The 19,835-nt window shown below is 43.1% G+C and overlaps 1 protein-coding gene across 1 annotated transcript in view; it reads right to left on the reverse strand.

Annotated features, from left to right (window-relative positions):
• Window positions 1-19,835, reverse strand: part of DSN1 (DSN1 component of MIS12 kinetochore complex) — a 187,040-nt gene that overhangs the window by 43,711 nt on the left and 123,494 nt on the right. Inside the window, exon 9 of the mRNA XM_085882345.1 lies at window positions 2,253-2,330. Coding sequence (XP_085738471.1) covers window positions 2,253-2,330 — 78 coding nt within the window. The remainder of the gene's footprint in view (window positions 1-2,252; window positions 2,331-19,835) is intronic.

A 19,835-nucleotide genomic window follows, 5' to 3' on the forward strand; every position in this document is an offset into this window, starting at 1 on the left:
CGGGGCCAAATCGCCCCTCGCTCACCGATTGGACGGCAAAAAGTGGGCGTGTGTCGTTTTTGATCCGTTTTTGAAGCAGAAAATCCGTGATTTTGTACACGCTGTTCGACGCGCGTTCTGCATGAGTCCAACACCGGTACCCACAGCGGGGCAAGAACGGTGGCGATGCTACGGTTGTGAGGTGTGCGTGAAGGTCGTGGCGGTTGTGGTGAAGCGGTGGTTGTGGTCGGTGGTTGATGTTGTGGTTGTGATCATGGCGGTTGGTCCAAAATAAAGATAGTAAAAGAAAAACGGCTATCCTGAAGAGTCGCAGCTCGCATAAATGACATGTATTCCCACTAGACAACGGGTTTGGGCCTAACTACACATGCACTTACCGAGATACCTCACCTAAGGGACCTGAATGGTGGTTTGCGAATCTGGTAACCACAACAATATATACATATATATATATATATATATATATATATATATATATATATATATATATATATATATATATATATATATATATATATATATATATATATATATATATATATATATATATATATATATATATATATACACACACACACATATATATATACACACACACACATATATATATATACACACACACACACATATATATACACACACACACACATATATATATATATATATATATATATATATATATATATATATATATATATATATATATATATATAGTTATATATCTATATACATATATATCTATATACATACATATACATACATATCTATATACATACATATACATTTCCATACATACATATATATATATATATATATATATATATATATATATATATATATATATATATATATATATATATATACACACACACATAAATACACACACACACACATCCATATAAATTCTTTGCCCCAGAAACCCGAGGAAGGGTCTTGTTCCTATCAACAAGACCACTTTCCTGAATTAGCCATTGAGAGGATACACCTTACATTAAAAGCAGACCACAATCACCAAAACAGAATTTTGATGCAAGACTTGGCTTCTTTTCTGGGCTCAGTCGGGATTGAAAAACAAAACGCTTTCTATTTGATAGAAAGATCAATAAAAGTGGCACTTTTTTAAAACGAGGTTACAGATTATTATCCAAAACTCCTTGGTTGTATCATTATTCATTTACCCCCCAAGACGCAAAAGCAAATAAAGAATTGTGGCTCATCTTGTCATGAGACGTTAGCATAGAACCAGGTAAGTGTGGGGAATTCGTGCCAGACAGCCAAAAACCCTCCAGCCTTTTAGTTTACAGAAAGCTGTAGCATGATCGACGGTCACACGTCGTCGTGCAAATGCACAATACAATTGTCTGCGTATTGGAGAGATCTATCAGTATTTGCTAGCAAGCACATAGAAGGAGGGAGTCAAACAAAGCATCATCTCATGATGAAAGAGCAAATATCCCAAATGGACAATTGACATGAGTTTAACCTTTCATTCTCACCATACCTGGCTCTTTGACATCTGACCAATACCTGTGTGTGTAAACCATTTTCAAAGCATCCTTCACACGTGAAGTGCACAACATGTCGAGATGACATCGTCATCTCAACACCTTTGAATCCTCTGCACATCCATTGGGCCAATTAGCCTGAACATTTGAGATGGTTTGGCAGTCCTGAGGAATATTAGCAAATGCTTTCAGTCGAACAAGGTAAGCTCCGAGCCAGATGCCAATGTCATGGTTGAAATGGCTCGAGGGAGAGCCTTCGCTGGTTTAATAGCCATTTAGAAACCAATTGAGATCCTTCAATTACCAGGGTTTTAGTTGTATATTAACCTAAAGCAATGGAAACCTATTACAGGGTCAATGACAATGGCATAAAAAGTTTTGTTGCCCTTGTGAACAAGTGCTTTTGGCTGCAGGCCAAGGGAATCACAGGGTGATTACAGGCAGTGTCACGTGCTATAGGCAGTGGTTTTGTACATGTTCAGTGAACGAGTACGTTGAACATGTGTTCTTTGCCAGGTCATCGACACGATTCTTCAATCCCTCACCCACACGCAAACATTATAATTTGCAACTCTGTGCCAATCATCATGTGCTCTGACTTGGATCCACAGGAAAGGCTTAGTGTAAAAGTTAAATCTGCTTTCCCTTCATCCTTGACTCGGTGGAATCTCTACATGAAAGCAACAAACACTTTAAATGATGAAAGCCAACAAAAAAACAAAACAAAGACATCCTATGATTACGTACTTGAGGATGTCAGCTTTAATCTCCTCCGATGCTTCTTCATCGCCAGTGTTTACATTGGCCAGGATATCTTCTTTCAGCCTAATGGTTGAGGAAAACAATACCGGCATGAATCCAAACAATCAAACTGTTCAATGAACTTGGATTTTAGCCAGGATTGTTTGTCCATTCACACACATCCCTCCACTTTTACATCCCTCAGTTACACTCCTCAACTCCTCCCCCCCTCCCCCCAAACTGCTCCACTTTTACAATCACCAATCATACTGTACTCCTCCACTCCCCCTCCACTTTAACATTATTCATTCATACTCCCACCCCCTCCTCAATCGCTCCACTTTAACATTATTCATTCATACTCCTCCACCCCTTTCCAGGCCAGTATTTCAAAATATTTTTCGGGCCAAGCATGTTTGTGTTGTCTGTAGAACCAAATAGTCCTTGTTGACCATCCGGGGCTTTTGAGGTTGCACACAATCCAAATGCGTGAAATCTTGAGGAAATAAAAGGAAAAGAAATGCAAGTCTTATCTGTACACAAGTGATGCAGCACAATGATTATGAAGTATGTGTCTATCTGATCGGCGAGGAAACAGATAAACACAGATACGTGAGTTCTCTTTTTTAGGATTTTGCATTTCCCAATGGAACACCTATTGTTATTTTTCTGGATATTTATTTTTATTATGATTATCTATATATTAATACTGAAGGACCAATTTTGTGCTCCTCCTCACGGTCGCGTCACGTTTTTCTCGGTACTGTGACCTGGACTGAAAGAAACTTTGTACCTGTAAGAGTGCATGCATCGCACATAGTGGCAACAGTCAACTTTCAACTCTGAAGCAGAATAAACACTTTTCGTTGAGACGGGGGGGGGGGGCGAGGAGTGAAGAGGCGGGGGGGGGGGATGAAGAGATGAGGCGGGGAGTGAAGAGGCGGGGGCAAGGTAAGCAAATTTTTGGGCGGGGGTAAGCAAATTGAAAACGGGAGACAGGGGGAAATGGGGCGGGGGATGAGTGGGCGGGGGCTGGGGTGAATTCGGCGGGGTTGAGTGTGAGGGGGTGGACAGGGGGCGGGGAATCAAGAGACGGGGGCAGGTTGTGAAGAGGCGGGGGCAGGGCCGGGGCAATTAAATTTTTGGGTGGGGGTAAGCAAGTTGAAGGCGGGGGGTTGGAGGTGGGGGGGATCGGGCAGGGGCAGGGGATGAGTAGGCGGGGGCAAGCACACCCTGTCCAGTCCATGTCCCTCGAGTGTGGTTGAGCTGGTGAGGGTGGTTGAATGAACGGAATCCGTCTGTGACGGGGTTTCGGCTAGTTATTATTCTTGGTTTTTCTGCCATTTTCAAACAAATTTCATTCATTTTAATACCTGTCACATTCAACTAAATGTGAAAATGAATGCTCCTATATGTCATCATTCAATGAGCAAAAAGGTTCATTCAATTCCAGTGGTTGAGCATTCGTTAGACTATTAACCTCATTCAGCTGCAAAATAGGTACATTCCAATTTAAATCGTCAGTAAGTTCATTCAATTTCGTTATTTCACCACAACCAGGAGAAAGAGGTTGATCAAGAATTCAATTTCATCAATGGGGATACATTTTCCACATTTTAGCATTCCATTAATGATCCGATATGTGTTTTCAAATTAAAATTCTTAATTGCCGATGAAAGCAGAGACGCCTGTTACGATAATAGTTACATCCACCACCGAAGGAGGAACAGAGGTAATATTTTCATCACTGTCTGTTTGTTTGTTTGGCTGTGAGCAGGATATCTCAAAATATTGTGGACGGATTCGGACGAAATTTGGTGGGCAGGTTGGTTGTGTGAACAGAACGAATTGATTCAATTTTGCTGAAGATCTGGAAACGGATCTGATTACGAGAATTTTTTAAAAATTCTGAAAGCAATTCTTCACCATTGAGAGATATGGCCAAAAACTATATATCGCATGGTATTACAAAAAGTTGTGGAAAAAAAAGGTTAGATAACAAGAACAAGCAGATGAGATTTTGGTTCAGGTCCGGATTCAGATCCAGCCTATCGGTGGGATACAAAATGTAAACTGTTCAGCCTGGCGGAGGTATGCGTTTTACCTAGTGCTGTTCCAGTTCAGTTCCGAGACTCGTTCTTGGTCAAGGTACACGTCTCTCTCAAGCCAATTTTGAAAATATGAGGTGTGTTCAAAAAGTTTGGTGAATGGTGCTGCTACTAATGAATGCGTGAACATTGTTGAGGTCAGTAGGCAGGGCTTATTTTGTTAACAGTCTCACTTTTTTTTTTTGTATACACCGTGGAGGCTCGTATGAGAGCTAACACAGAGGAATGCACAACAAGGGGAGCAGGAGACAAGAGGAGTGGGAGAGAGAAGGAAAAAACAGAGGGGAACAGAGACACGAGGAGCATGCAACAAAAACCATTTTACGACGAGCCAGTGCGCCGTGGCATTGCTTTATGCGAGCACGTGTTTGGGGCGTCTGGCGTTTTTGTAAAGAATGTCAAAGTTTGAGCAACGTGCAAACATGAAATTTTGTTTTAAACTTGGCAAGACTGCTACAGGAACACAAGAAATGCTCGTAACGGTCAACGCAGATGAATCTGTGATAAAGAAGACTGCTTTCAAGTGGTTTCAAATGTTCCCGGAAGGAAATGAGTCACTGGAAGATGACAAAAGAAGCGGTCGTTTGTCAACAGCACGAACCGATGAAAACATCACTCAAGTCAGCAGTCTTCCATGAAAACCGATGCTTAATCCTTCGAGAAATTGCGGAACAGACCAGTCTTTCGTTTGGTTCCGTTCAGTCCAGACTGTCAGATGGTTTGAACGTGAGACACATCAGCGCAAAATTCGTTCAGCGCAACCTCAGATGACCAAAAAGAAAATCGTATCTTCATTTAATCCAACTTGTTTGATCGATGCGTTTCGGATCCAACATTCTTACCCCAGGTGTTAATGGGTGATGAGTCGTAGGTTTGCGGCTATGACCCGGAAACAAAATCACAGAGCTCTCAGTGGAAAACATCCACATCACCAGGACCAAAAAAAGACAGGAAGACACCCGTGTCACCGTCAGTCAAGATCGCAAGTGAAGGTCATGCTGATTGCGTTATTCGACATGGAAGGAATGGTTCACGCAGAATTTCTTCCCAAAGGTGCTACCGTTTATGTGGCTTTCGACGTGGAAGTTAGGAAACATGTGAGAGGCAGACAGAAAAGACCAGAAATGTGGAAGAACGGGTGGCTCCTCCATCATGACAATGCACCCTGCCACACGTCACTCTCTATCCAACAATTTTTGGTGGAAAAAAAACATTCCTGTCATCACAAATTCGACATCAAATCCAACATGATACACCTTCTGAAGGCAATTAACAAAGAGGATTTCCAGAAATGCTTCCGACAGTGGCAGGAACGGTGGAACAAGTGTGAATGTGCGGAAGGGGAGTACTTCAAAGGAGATTCATGATGCAAGTTTTTCATGTTCAATAAAATGATTTTATTCCAACATTCACCAAACTTTTTGAACACACCTCATATATATATATATGACCACCTGTGGTCATTAAAGGAGAGTGTCTAACATATTTCGGGAGAGGCTCATTGAAGCTTTTGAAACAACAATGTCAACGATCTAGAACTGGCTGATACTCGAGGCATCAATCGATCCACTGCAAGATCAATTGTGACTACATATTTGCACACTGTGTCATCATGAAAGATTACCAACAGAAGGAGCACATAACACCAAGTTTGATCAAGAGATGAAAGATGACCTGCAGCAAATGCTGGATATCACCCTTCTCCTGACTCTTAAAAACATGAAAGATGACCGACAAGATGCCCTGCCAGACAAACCAACTGTCTCCTAGCACCATTGCTAGAACCCTTGATGGCATGCTGATGACAATTAAATTGGTAGAGGATGTACCTGATGTCTGAAACTCTCCTCGTGTACTGGACATGCACATCGAGTATGTTCAGTGGTTCTTCGAGCATGGAGTTGTTGCCCACTGCGTCTACACTGATGAAGCAGGCTATAACATTTGAACGAGTCATTCCTTTGGGAGAGCTCCTTGCAGTGTCCCGGTGAGACTCGTTGCACATGGGCAACGTGGATGGAACTGGAATGTAACCTTTGCTGTTTCTGGGGAGAGTGTGTTCGTACATCACTGAATAGCTTTTGAGACTGATAAAAGAGAAAGATTTGAGGAGTTTCTTGCAGGACACAGCCCATGAGTGTGAGAAGATGTTCCCTGCAGATGAGCCCGTCTTTCTAATCTACTAGAATGCAAGACCACACATACGTTCCTAACTTTAACCAGACATCAATCAGCAGATCCAACTGAAGTTGCTACCACCCTACTCACCCTTCCTTAATCCAACAGAAATGGCCCATTCTGTATTCATGGTTGGCATGAAGAGAGATCTGGCCCTCCCAGAATGACAGCTCCGGGTAGGGAACTGGGAAACAGCATGTGACACAGGCATGAATCTTCAACAGTGAAGGAGTGATCTCCTTCAAGAGTCTGCCCAGGAAAATGTGGGGCAAATAACTCATGAAAAGTGTATCAGATGGTACAATCACAGCCAGACGTACATGGCAAGATGCCTAGCGTGTCAGGAGGCTGAACGCTGAATAAAGCAACTCAAAAAGAAAAGAAAATGTAGAAGAGGACCTGTGGAAAAAACAAACAAAGACACAGGTAAATGCATGTTTTTCATTATATAAAGATGACTCCTTACCAACCGTCTCCTATTGGATTATAAATAGACTTTCCTTTCATATTTGCATTTCTTTTTCATTTCATTAAAATGTAATCAGGTGGTGCAGATGCAGATTTGTTGTATTGTTGTTTTTTTTTCAAAGAAATTTATTTCTGTCCTTGTACAAATGAGGATCTGTAAAATTTTTAGTCAAGTAAATAAAAAAGAAATGATACAAACATACAGAAGAAATATTCAAAGAAGAAAAAGAGTAAGTAAGTAAGTAAATTAAAATATGAAAAACTATGATAAAAAAGCAAATAAGAACTTCCCAAAATTAGTCATCATATTCTTATTTGAATACTTGAATGACAAAAGTGACCGCTCACAAACGAAAAAGAAAACAAGTACACACAATCACATGCGTGTCGTGCGATGTTAATTTGATTTCACCCATTGAAAAAAGGTGTGCGAATTCACGACCCGGATCAAAGGAATGTAATCATGAATGCTGAAAAACGAAACAGAATGAACCAAGCACATTTGTGAATTGTCAGGTACATCATTATGAATGCATGAAAATGAAATTTAATGCACAAATATTGAAGAAGAAACCTTCGTATGAGCAGATTAGTAAAACTGCATGAATTTTTAATGTGTGTTCATCAAAGTGAGCAGAAAAATTTTGAAATTGGCCAGGAAAAACATATCATTACAAGTAGAGGTGCATTAAAAGAACAACGCCCCGATGCCAAATAAATTTATTAAACATATCCTCCAGCGCACCTGCGGCGCCCGGCGATGCCACCACGCAGATCATGGAGACGGAATTGGGAGGGAGTAGTGTTCAATAAATCATTGATTAATTGCGTAATTAGAATAAATAAATAATAATCATAAAATAATTAATTTCTTAATCAATTGGCTAATTGCATACCTAAATCATCACCGTTTCATCCAGATCTGTAACTTAAAAAAAATTAAGTAATTAATTGAAATATTAAATAATGAATCTATGAATCGATTAATCAATAAATGAAAAATCCCCTTTATAGCCAAAGCAAATGTTTACGATTGTGCCCAGATTTCAGCTTCCTAGCTCAAAAGATGGCTGAGATATTTCCCCGACAAACAAACAAGCAAGAAAACAAACAAACAAATGGAGTGAAAATTGGGTACGTCCTTTCGGCGTGCGTCATCGCCGGGCGCCTAAGCCCTTCGGTGCCCGGCGATGATGTCGTGCAGCGCCTGGAGATGGAATAGTGAGGGGTGGTGTGTAATTATGGCTGATTTTTGTTCGTCCAATAGCACCTGAAAGGCTTTAGCAATAAACATCAAATTTTGGAGCAAGATAATGTTCTGAAGTTGTGCACGCAAGTACTGTATACATTTTCACCTTGACCTTCAACGGACCCTAATTCTTCTTGTTAACACGTTTCAGGGAAACTTTTGCCTTCAATCAATAGGAAACTTTGAAAGTGGGTCAGAATGTGTTTCCATTAAGTCCCTGTGTGCAACTTTGAACTTTTATAACTTTTGATGTACCCATGATGGGAACAAACTATAAATGGCATATGAAACCATAATCCATCAGGTTTTGTTACGTTCATGTTATTAATGTTGTGAGCGATGTTGTTAAATCCACAATTCCCCTGGGTTTCTTGATGAGTTGACATTTTCTGATGAGGAAACGTCGACATCAGTTGTAAAGTCAACCACCACAATTACCGCATTTGGGGGACAGAATAACCTCAGGAAGTCTGGCAACATTAGAGATTCACCAAAAATCAATGCCCATTGTTCTTTCAGGGAGTCACACATCATTGATCCTTTCTTTTTTTTGGAAAAAGCAACAGCCAACGGTGAAAGTTACTTTGCAATGTTGTGAAATTTCTTTGTTCCCGATATGCGAGGATGATTAAATCTTTCAGCAAGACTAGACTCTCTGCCACTATGCTTTGAATGTGTGACGGTTCTTGAAAGATGTCTTCCCAGACAAGTGGATCGGTAGATGTGGACCAATTGCTTGGCCACCTCGTTCACCTGACCAGTCTCCATTGAACTACATTTTATAGGGATATGTAAAACTTGTTTACTCAGCAAAACCACAATATTTGGATGAACTTAGGACTGCGATCACAAATGCAATTAATGAAATTACTCAGCAGCAACTGGAGAAGGTTTTCAAGAAGTGGGGACATCCGATTCAACTACGTATGATGAAAGATGGAAGTTTTGTTGAAGCCTAAAAAAAATTGAACTGTATAGAGTACAAACTTGATGAATTATTCTTTCATATCCCGTTTATAGTTTGTTTCTATCATGTGTACATCAAAAGTTTAAAAAGTTCAAAATTGCACAAGGACTTTATGGATACCCTATATCACTGACATTTCCTAATTTGGCAAAGGTTTGTGTTTACACACATTGGTGATGATGCACCTTGGGGTGTCCGATAAGCATTTTTGCAAGCCAGATGAAGTTGACCTACTTATAGAGCGATCTGACTTTTCACCTTTGAAGTCCTGACACCGTTTTGTAAATAGTCAAATTTACAGTTTAAAATGGAAGCCTCCATTATTGTTCAAAATAACATCTAGTTAAAATAGTTTTTCTACATTACCATGAAATGACGATGGCTGCGCCTCAGCATTATTTGTGCCACAACCGGTAGCACCTAGTAATTCGACACAAGGCAAATAAATAACGGCTTCCCGTGCTGCAAATCACCAATTAGAACTCATGCTGGTTGAAATCAAAACAAATACTATCACAAAACTCCATGAGGAGGCTGCAGCTCCTGCTATTACGTCATTAAGGGTCATTAAGCCACGTCTCAACTTGCAAGCTTGCACCACGCCTGCATGGTGCTGTCAGCATGTCCACTCACCCAAGTGGTGCAGGAACTAGGCCACAATCACGAAATAATGACAATGATCATAAAAATAGCAATACAAACTAGAAAGAGCAATCCGAGATTGCAAACCCTCTTCAGAACTTGTTTTGTGTGGTGTTTGTGTTGTTTTGTGTGTGATGTTTGTGTACTGGTGTGTTATGTAATTAATAAGAGACATGATTAGAACTGCCACTTTATAACCGTTGGCCGTGATGACCGGGTACCAAGACATCCCGCTTTGATGCAACCCCACTTTGATCAGACACTTGAACCTGACCATGACGTTTTTCAATTTTATTCAATTTAATTTAGAATGGGATTAAAATAAATTCAATTCAAATGGAAGATCAAATAGGTACAGTCTGGCATTGGAGTCATCAGAAGGAATCCAAACATGCAAAAAGCAAAGATAATGTCATCAGGAGGAACCTGGATAGGATTCACATTTCAGTTGCTACTCCACTACCCTCAAACCCATCAAGGCACAGACAAGTGAGCCTTATTCAAAAATAAAAAAACTCAAAAAAATAAAAAAAAAACGAACGCAGTTCGAAAAAAATTAATAATTCTGGCTGCTAGACCATGTGTCCGCTCAAGTTGAAATTTAAAACATGTATTCCCCATCACTTCCATGTTATAATTGTGAAGTTTCACTTTGATTGATTATGTGGTTCCAGAGAAAACATTATTTAATATTTTCTTCAATCCAATATGGCGCCAAACCATGTGACCGATCAATAATTTCTCAACAAACTTGTACACTCATGGCTTGAGGAACATTTGTGTGAAGTTTCCCCTCGATATGTCGAGCTGTTCGGGAGAAGATTTTTTATAGGTTTTAGGGTAAATCCAATATGGCTGCCAAACCATGTGACCTATGACATCATATCTGTGAGCCTTTTGTTCCTTATGGATAGGCGGTCATATTTCCAAAGTTTCGCCTTGATCTGTTCAGCCACTTCAGCGAAGATGATTTTTAAAGTAAAAAAAAGAAAAAAAAAGCAATATGGCCGCCGAATCGCGTGACCGATGATATCAACAATTTTTTTCTGTGGACCATTTTATCCCGAGATGACTCTCAAAATTTTTCATACTGATCAGATGTAGCGTTCTATATATGCAATTTTGATGTCATAACGAAGGCACCTATGATGTCATAAAAGATGACGCCTATTCCCCATGAGGAGTACTTGCTGTGTGCCAAGTTTCAATTTTTTCCTTTGTGCAGTTTCAGAGATACAGAGGTCCAAATTTTTTTTCTGTTTTTCTAACATAGCTGCCACACCACATGACCTATGACGGCATAATTGCGTTTAAAACATTATACGTGTAGTCGCACCAATGGTCAAAATTTCGTCTTAATCCGACAAGCGGTTGTGGAGAAAAACATGAAAGTTCTGTGTGGACAAACAAACAAACGGACCCAAACGCAATACTCTCTTCTTTGGCGAGGGTAATTATGATAATATAAACTAACAATAATATATCCATGGCAGTGAAGAACAGCAAAGCACATGCTGCACGATGAACACAATAACATTGATCCCATCTAACAATTCATTGGGTTTACATCTCAAACACCATCGGGTTCTTGCTCTCGGGCAGTAGTTTTCACATCCAAGATGGGGTCATTTGTCGAACTAGCGGGCACTCCTGCCCTCCGGGCTGAAGTAACCTTTTCTCTTTTAGGTTAAGGTTAACAAGGGGAGAAAATATCATGGTTTTGGATTGGGAATAATCTGAGATGGTAATGAATAGCCATCTTGAAGACCTGGAGGGAAGAATGAGATTGAAGAGAATGTGGAAGTTGGTTTCACAGGTGAGAAAAAAGAGGAACAAATGAGTGGAGGTGAGCAGCGATCCTGGATTGAGGTAAAGTGGCCTGCAAAAGTTTTCACCCCCTCCAAAGTTTTCACATATTGATGCCACCTGGGCATATTTCATGATTATTTCAAATTAAACTTAATATATAGTCTTCACAAACTACTCCAAAGTTATAAGTGAAAAAAATGTAGATAAAATGTGAATACGTTAGATTAACGGAGAAAATCAGATGATGCTCAGTTGCATAAGTATTCAAACCCTTTCCCGAATTAACCCTAAGTCACTTAAGGAGCAAATTATTTGTTTGAAAGGTTACACAATAAGTGTAATAGGTTTCACCTGTATGTAATCAGTGGTTTAACTTAAAAAATGAAGCTCCCCCATTTATCAGAGTTTTGAGGTTCAACTCACTTGGTCAACCAACAAGGCAAACATTAAGACCAAGGAGCTTTTCCAAAGAAGTCAGACATAATGTGGTGGAGAATCACCGTTCAGGAGAGGGTTATAAGAATATTTCAAAGTCACTCATTATCCGTTTGAGTACGGTGAAACAAGCCTGGTGCTATCTTAGTGGTTATGGTGACTGGCTTGGGATCCAAGGGTCCTGAGTTTGAGCCCTGTCGGCCGCTGAATTAAAACCAGGTGGAGTTGACTCAGCCTGTCATCCTTCTGAGGTTGGCAAAATGAGTACCAGTGTACTGGTAGAGGGACACAGCATCAGTGGCACAGCTGCGCTCCAAGAAGTGATAGCTACCCGGCAGCCAAGCTGCCATACGCAAGAACAGAACAGTACAGTACAGTGAAATAGATTCATTATGAAGTGGAAGACGTATGATACCACCCAGACTCTACCCAGATCAGTTCACCCATTCAAACTCAGCAGCCGGGCAAGCAGGAAACTGGTTCGGTGTGTCACTGTAATTCCAACAATGACTTTGGAAGATCTGCAAGGATCCATGTCAGAGATGGGGGTCAGTGTTCATCAATCAACAATATCCGGTTTCCTTCCCAAAGTTGGCCTCTGGATCGGTGGCAAGAAAGAAGCCATTACTGAAAAAGACGCAACTCAAAGCTCGTATGGACTTTGCGAAAAAGCATCTTAATGATACTGCAGGCATGTGGAGAAAAGTTTTGTGGTCAGACGAGACAAAAATTGAAGTGTTTGGTCTAAATTGAAAGCGTTACATCTGGCATAAACCTAACACTGCACATCACCCCGTCAACACCATGTGTACTGTCGAGCATGGTGGTGGCAGCAGCATGTTATGGGGCTGCATTTCATCAGCAGGGACTGGCAAGCTTGTCAGGATAGAAGGAAGAATGGATGGTGCAAAGTTTCGGAGAATCCTTGATGAAAACCTGCTTGAGTCAGCCATGAATCTGTAACTAGGTAGGAGATTCACATTTCATGAGGACAATGATCCGAAGCACAAAGCTAAACCCACAATGGAGTGGCTGAATAAAAAGAAAATAAATGTTCTTGAGTGGCCCAGTCAAAGTCCTAACTTGAAAGTTGAACCCAATTGAACATTTATGGTGAGACTTGATTTCTACATAATGTTTGCAGGTATTCCTGACATGTAACCTCCTTCAACTATAAGTGTTTAGTTTGTCCTCTTCAGTTATGAATCCTGATATGTAACGTCCTTCAACTATAAGTGTTTAGTTTGATCTCTTCAGTTATGAATAAAAAAGTTCATTTGGAGAAATTGTTTCTTCATAATTCGTAATTCACCTAAATATGGCATTATTAGTGGTATACAGCATAATTATATCAGCCTTGAGGTTTTGCCTTGCTCTGCAGACAGAGCTTGTTGCCACATTGGTTGGGTTATAGCACAGAAAAATAGCTTGTGCAGCACTATACGAGTGTATCAGAATCAGATGAGGCTCTTCCACAATAAGTCCACAAATTCCAGTTGTATTTTCCTGAGGACACCAACCTCAAGTCAAAGGCCAGGAAGGCTGGTTCAACTGGTAAAATAATCAAAATACTTCTGCTCCTGTTCTGCTCAATCTCACTGAGCAATCCTGCTCAATCTCACTCTTCCTGGCAGGGATTCAAGCAACTGGTTCACTACCATTTTTTTTTTTGTATACCTTAGTCGAGGCTCGTATGAGAGCTAACACAAATCACAGCAAGGAGGCATGAGACAAGAGGGGCGGGAGTGGAAGGGACAAAACAGTGGGGAACAGACACATTAGGTGAACTGTGGAAGGGAGAGGGATGGGGATGGGATGGGGAACATGGCGAAGAGAAGATGGACATTTCAGGGACTTTCAGGAAGGAAAGCAGGAGAAATGAAGGAAGTGGGCTTGGGTGGATTATCGGGGGTAGAAAAGATCGAGGATTTGGATGGGGGAAGATAAGAGGTGGTGGTGAACAGCTGTTTTGAAAGCCTGGAGGGAAGAATGGGAAAGAATAGAGTGAGGAAGTTTATTCCAAAGGCGGGAAAAAAGAGGAATGAAAGAGTGAAGATGAGCAGTGATTCGTGATTTTGGTAGTTTTACCAGAAGGGGGTTGTTGGCGGACCTTGAGCGCCCTGTGGAAATGTGGTGGGGACAAATCGCAGAGAGAGCAGGGGGGCAAGGCTGGAGAGGAGTCGGTAGAAGACAGAAAGACCACCGACCAACCTGCGGTGATTGAGTGAGAGGCCCAAAGACTCAGCTTCATTGCGGGAGATGCCGATGATCTTAAATGCCCTGGTTTCGACAGCGTGAAGCCGAGAAAGGTGGGAGGCAGGAGCACCAGCCCAGAGGGGAGAGCAGTACTCCATCAGGCTACGGACAAAAGCTTTGTAAGTGGTCAGGAGCTCAAGAGGGCCGAGGAAGGACTTAGCACGACGGAGGATTCCCAGTCGGCGACTGGCTTTTGAGGCGAGGTTGGTAATGTGACTTTCCCAGGAAAGGTCATGGCAGATAGTGAGACCTAGAAGCTTTAAAGAAAAGACTTCTTCCAGAGGATTGTTGAGAAAGTGGATGGGGGGGTTTTGTAAATGGTCCTTTCGAAGAGACATAGTGAGAGTGTGAGATTTGTCTGGATAGAAAGACATGTTCCACGAGTTGGACCAGTTTGTGATTTTATCCAGATCTGCAATGAGCGAAGAAGCTGCTGCTTGCCGGTCTGAGGGATGACAGATGGTACGGCAGAGGGTGGAGTCGTCGGCAAAGAGAAATAGAGGATTTTCCAGAGAGTCCGAGAGATTATTGATGAAAACCAGAAAAAGAACAGGGCCCAGAACGCTACCTTGAGGAACTCCAGCCTGCACAGGAAGAGGGGATGAAAGAACTCCATTTAGGGCCACACGTTGACTGCGACAGGAGAGGAAGTCTGCGAGCCATGAGTGGAGATGGCCTTGAATACCATGGGAAGAGAGTTTGGTGAGTAGGGCAGGGTGCCAGACTGTGTCAAAAGCACGTGATATGTCCAGGGATACGGCTCGGATTTCCTGTCTGGCATTGAGGACCTCCATCCATTGATGGGAGAGCAGAAGCAGCATATCCAGGGTAGAGTGACCTGGTCTGAAACCAAATTGATGATTGGAAATCAAGCCATTGGAGAAGAGGAAGGATTTCATATCTGAAGCGATGATGGATTCCATCACCTTGCTGATGATTGGGAGAAGGCTGATTGGTCTGTAGTTATAGGGATCTGTTTTTGCACCTTTTTTATGCAGGGCAGTGATGTTCGCAGATTTCCAAGCAGATGGCAGATGACCTTGGGCAAATGAGAGGGTGAATAGAACAGAGAGAGGGTGAGCAAGAGCAGAAGAGCAGGCTTTGAGGACACGTGGGCTGATGCCGTCTGGACCGGTTGCAGAATCTGACTCGAGGTTTGAAAGCAAGCTCTCCACCTTGTCAGGAGAAAAGGATACAGAGTCCAGGGACAGTTGGGTGCTACTGGGTAAAGTGGGTAGAGATAGTGGTGGGTTTAGGACACAAGATTTAGCTGCAAACACCGAGTTTAGACATTCAGCTTTATCACGTGTGGAATCAGCAGTGCGGCCATTTGAGGTAAGGGAGGGGATGGAGGGGGAACATACACCAGAAACAGATTTGATTAAACGCCACCAGGATTTTGAGGAGGGAGAGAGGTTTGAGAGTTCAGACTTGAGATGAGAAAGATGTTGTTTTCTGGCTCTCCTGAGGGTAGATACACACTTGTTCCGAGCTTTGTGGAAAGAACTGAGATTGCCCTCAGTTGGGTTTGCTTTCCATGAGGCAAAGGCAAGTTGTTTCAGGACAACTGCCTCGCCACAAGCTTCAGTAAACCAAGGGCGGGAGGAAGGGTAAGACAACTGAACACGAGAGGGGATAAATCTGTGCATGAGGGAGAGCAAGTTTCTTTGAAAGAATTCCCAGGATGAGTTGATGTTTGAGAAAGTAGTGATAGGAGACCAGTCTGTAAGTTTGATGGCTGCTCGGAGACCCTGCCAGTCGGCTTGAGTGAAATGCCAGACTCGCTGGCGGTGAGGTGGTTCTCTGATAACAGCCAGAGAGATGTCCACTTTGACAAGGACGTGGTCAGAAGAACCAATTGGAGCGAAGGAAGAGCAGCAGATATTGTCAGGGAAATTTGTCAAAATCAGATCCAGAAGAGATGGAGTACCATTGGTTGAGATCCGGGTCGGGAAGTTGACCGATTGAGTCAGTCCCAATGAGTCGCAGAAAGCTTTTGCTGAGGTGCCATGGCAGGTGAGAGAGGTACCCACACCTAGCCAACTGGAGTGATGACAATTGAAGTCACCACATAAGAGGAAGAGAGAGTTTGGATGAGAAGATAGAAGATGGTCCATGTTTTCGGATAGTGAGGTGTAGATGGAGTCATCACTGTTCGGTGGACGGTACAGTACACATATAAACATGAGGTGGGAGTGGAGGGGAAGCCGAAGCCAGAGGTATTCCTGGGGGTGTGGGGGAGTGAGAGCAGTGCATGGAGAGTGAGGAATAGAGTCATGTCATGCCATCCTTCATTCCTACCTGCAATCTTTCCTATCCCCATTAACCCTCCCCAAACCAACCCAACCCTCTTAATTGCAGGTTATTACGTCCCCTCTACTCGGAGTTGGTATGCTTAAAAAAAAAACAATGGTGATGTTGATGTACAGTACAATATATAATGAGCATAAATTAAGTAAATTATTTGCATTATGATGATTTCGTTAAGGATGTCAATATTACATGAGTAAGTTATGCAGGGTAAGTTTGAGACAGGCAGCAGGAAGTACTATTTCTTTTTTTTTTAAGTACTTTCGTTATTAATTTATTCCATCCTTTTTCCTGGGATCATGCCAGAACATTTGACACCTATTTGCACGAAGTTGCATGTAGCCTGTTCAAACTAACCGTTGCTCAAGATGGCAGATGCATTGGTAGGCTGGTTGGAACGAGACTGTGGATGGAGCATGGGGAGTAGGAATTTGAGGATTCGTGCTGGCGAGATTGGGCAATTGAGATAGAAGCCATCATAGTATAGTTGCGATGGTACAGTTGAGGCAGAATGTAACATTCGGAGTAAAAATTTGAGAAAGGGAGTGGAGAGGTTTGCCTGGTGAAACATTGGCTTCAAATCAGCTCTTTCGCTTCCCCTTAGTGACCAATACTGTTATAATTATTTATTATTATGTTGCCAAAACGAAGTTTTTGCAAGATATGTTAGGCAGCTTGTATGTTTTTTTATTTTTATTTTTGTCTGTAATCACATATCGATCACTCTGCAGAGCACAGTTGTCATTGGAAAATTTGTAACTTCGCATATCAGATGCCTATAGAGGTCCCTTTCAGCACATAAAATTTTCAAGGCCAAGGTCAAAGGTCAAGGTCACTTTGTCGCAAATCAGGGGAGTCGACGAAACCCTTATTTTTGAGTAATTTTGATCGGATCGTCTTCAAACTTCATGGGAATATAGTTCATGGTCTGGCACTCAGCTGATTAATTTTTGGTGGCGATTGGCCTTGACCTTCATGGTTAACGCCTAAGGTCAAACATATTTGACCCCAAGGTCAAATTTTCAAGTTTTAGGAACCATATCGTGTCGTACCTCAAATTGAACACCTCAATGAGTGCTTTCTAGATATGTCAAGCTTAAGACATTATGGCGTCATTTGGTGACGTTATGAGGCAAACGCATATTTTTCATGGTTACTCTGTAGAACGATTCTCATCGGAATCTCTCGTAGGCAGATATTCCTCAAGGAGTCGCTCTTGGTGGATAGCAGCTCTGTTCACCTCAGTGTGACCTCAAAGAAGTCACACGTGGTCACCTTTTGGCAAGATATGGTTTTTTATTGTTGGTTTTAATGCAGTATTTGGTCTTCCATTCAATTGGTGATTCATTATAGTGTTCTTTAATTTCCCTTCCTGCATAACTGAAGATGAGATGGAATGAATCTGTGTGTAAGAGGGAGCAGGTTCAGGGGCAGTACCTCGAGGAGACCAGTCCTGAGGCTGTTCTCTGAGAATGGCTGGAGGGACATTGACCTTCACAAGCACATGATCAGATGAACCAATTGGGGCAGAGGAAGAGCAGGAGACATTAGCGGGGAAGTTGGACATCACCAAATCCAGAATGGAGGATTTTCCGTGAGGAGAAATCTGGGTTCGAAAGTTTACAGATTGAGTTAGTCCCATGTAGTCACAGAAGTCCTTTGCTGAAATGCCATGGCTGGTGAGAGAGAGGTGACAGTTAGCATGGTGTCACCAATTAGCATGGTGACAATTGAAAGCATGGAGAGTTGGGATGACTGGTTAAAAGTTGGTCCGTGTTGCATGTTGAGAGAGAGAAAGAGAAAGAGAAAGAGAAAGAGAAAAATATGTAAATAGAGTCCTCACTTTTTTAAGAATGGTAAAAAACACAGCCAAACAAGAGGTGGGAGTGGAAAGGAAGTCGTAGTAAAGAGGTACTCCTGGGGTTTGGGAGGTGTAAGAGCAGTACATGGACAGTGACAAATGGAGTTCCTGGTGTACAGTGCGACTCCGCCGCCAGGACTGGGTTCAGGTCTGCCAAACCGGAAGAGAGTAGCCAGACAGACACATGAGGCATCGACGTCCTGTCAGAGGAAGATTCTGTTAAATAAATGATGCCCTGTTTATCGGCAGTGGCTTGGATTGAGAGATCTGACAGGTTGAGTGCTTCGGATGTTCGAGGTCCCCGCAGTTAGGGACATGGGAGGCGGAGCTGCTGGTAGGTTGTAGGAAGGTGGAAAGGAGGGGCTGGGGGAAGCTGGGTGGGTGCCTGGTGGGGAGAAAGCCAGGAGGATGCACGGCAGAAGGGAAGCAGGAGGGTGCGGTTCAGAGGGGAAGCCGGGTGTGGGGGGATGGGAAGCCGGGAGGATGTGGGGGGAGGGGAATCCGGCAGGGTGAGAAGAGGAGGGGAAGCCGGGAGGGTGTGAAGAGGAGGGGAAGCTGGGAGGGTGCGAGCGGAAGGGAAACCAGGAGGCTGTCGGTGGAGGGGAAGCCAAGAGGGTGCAGGGCAAAGGGAAAACTGGGAGAGTGCAGGGCGGAGGGGAAGCCGGGAGGGTGCGGTGCAGAGGGGAAGCTGGGAGGGTGCGGTGCAGAGGGGAAGCCGGGAGGGTGCGGTGCAGAGGGGAAGCCGGGAGGGTGCGGTGCAGAGGGGAAGCCGGGAGGGTGCGGTGCAGAGGGGAAGCCGGGAGGGTGCGGTGCAGAGGGGAAGCCGGGAGGGTGCGGTGCAGAGGGGAAGCCGGGAGGGTGCGGTGCAGAGGGGAAGCCGGGAGGGTGCGAAGAGGGGAAGCTGGGTGAGTGCAGGCAGAGGGGAAGCTGGGAGGGTGCAGAAGGAGGGAAAGCTGGGAAGGTGTGCAGCGGAGGGGGAGCCGGGAGGGTACGGGGCGAAAGGGAAGCCGGGAGGGTATGGGCGGAAGGTAAGCAGGGAGTGTGCATGGAGGAGGGGAAGCTGGAAGTGTGCGGAGCGGAGGGGATGCTGGGAGGGTGTGGGGCGGAGGGGTAGCAGGAAGGATGTGGGGACGAGGGGAAGGCAGGAGGGTGTGGGGACTTAGGGAAGGTGGGAGGGTGCGAGGAAGAGAGGAAGTCAGGAGGGTAGAATAAATTATTTAATTAAGGATCAAGGTTGTGTTACTCATTTGATTCCACGGTGCAATTAGGCTCTAAGTTTACCCATTTGGAAGATTATGAGAATCCA

The sequence above is a fragment of the Eptatretus burgeri genome, chromosome 5 (assembly GCF_056783735.1).
Source record: "Eptatretus burgeri isolate ZD-2024b chromosome 5, Ebu_testis_v1, whole genome shotgun sequence".
Classification (NCBI taxonomy): domain Eukaryota; kingdom Metazoa; phylum Chordata; class Myxini; order Myxiniformes; family Myxinidae; genus Eptatretus; species Eptatretus burgeri.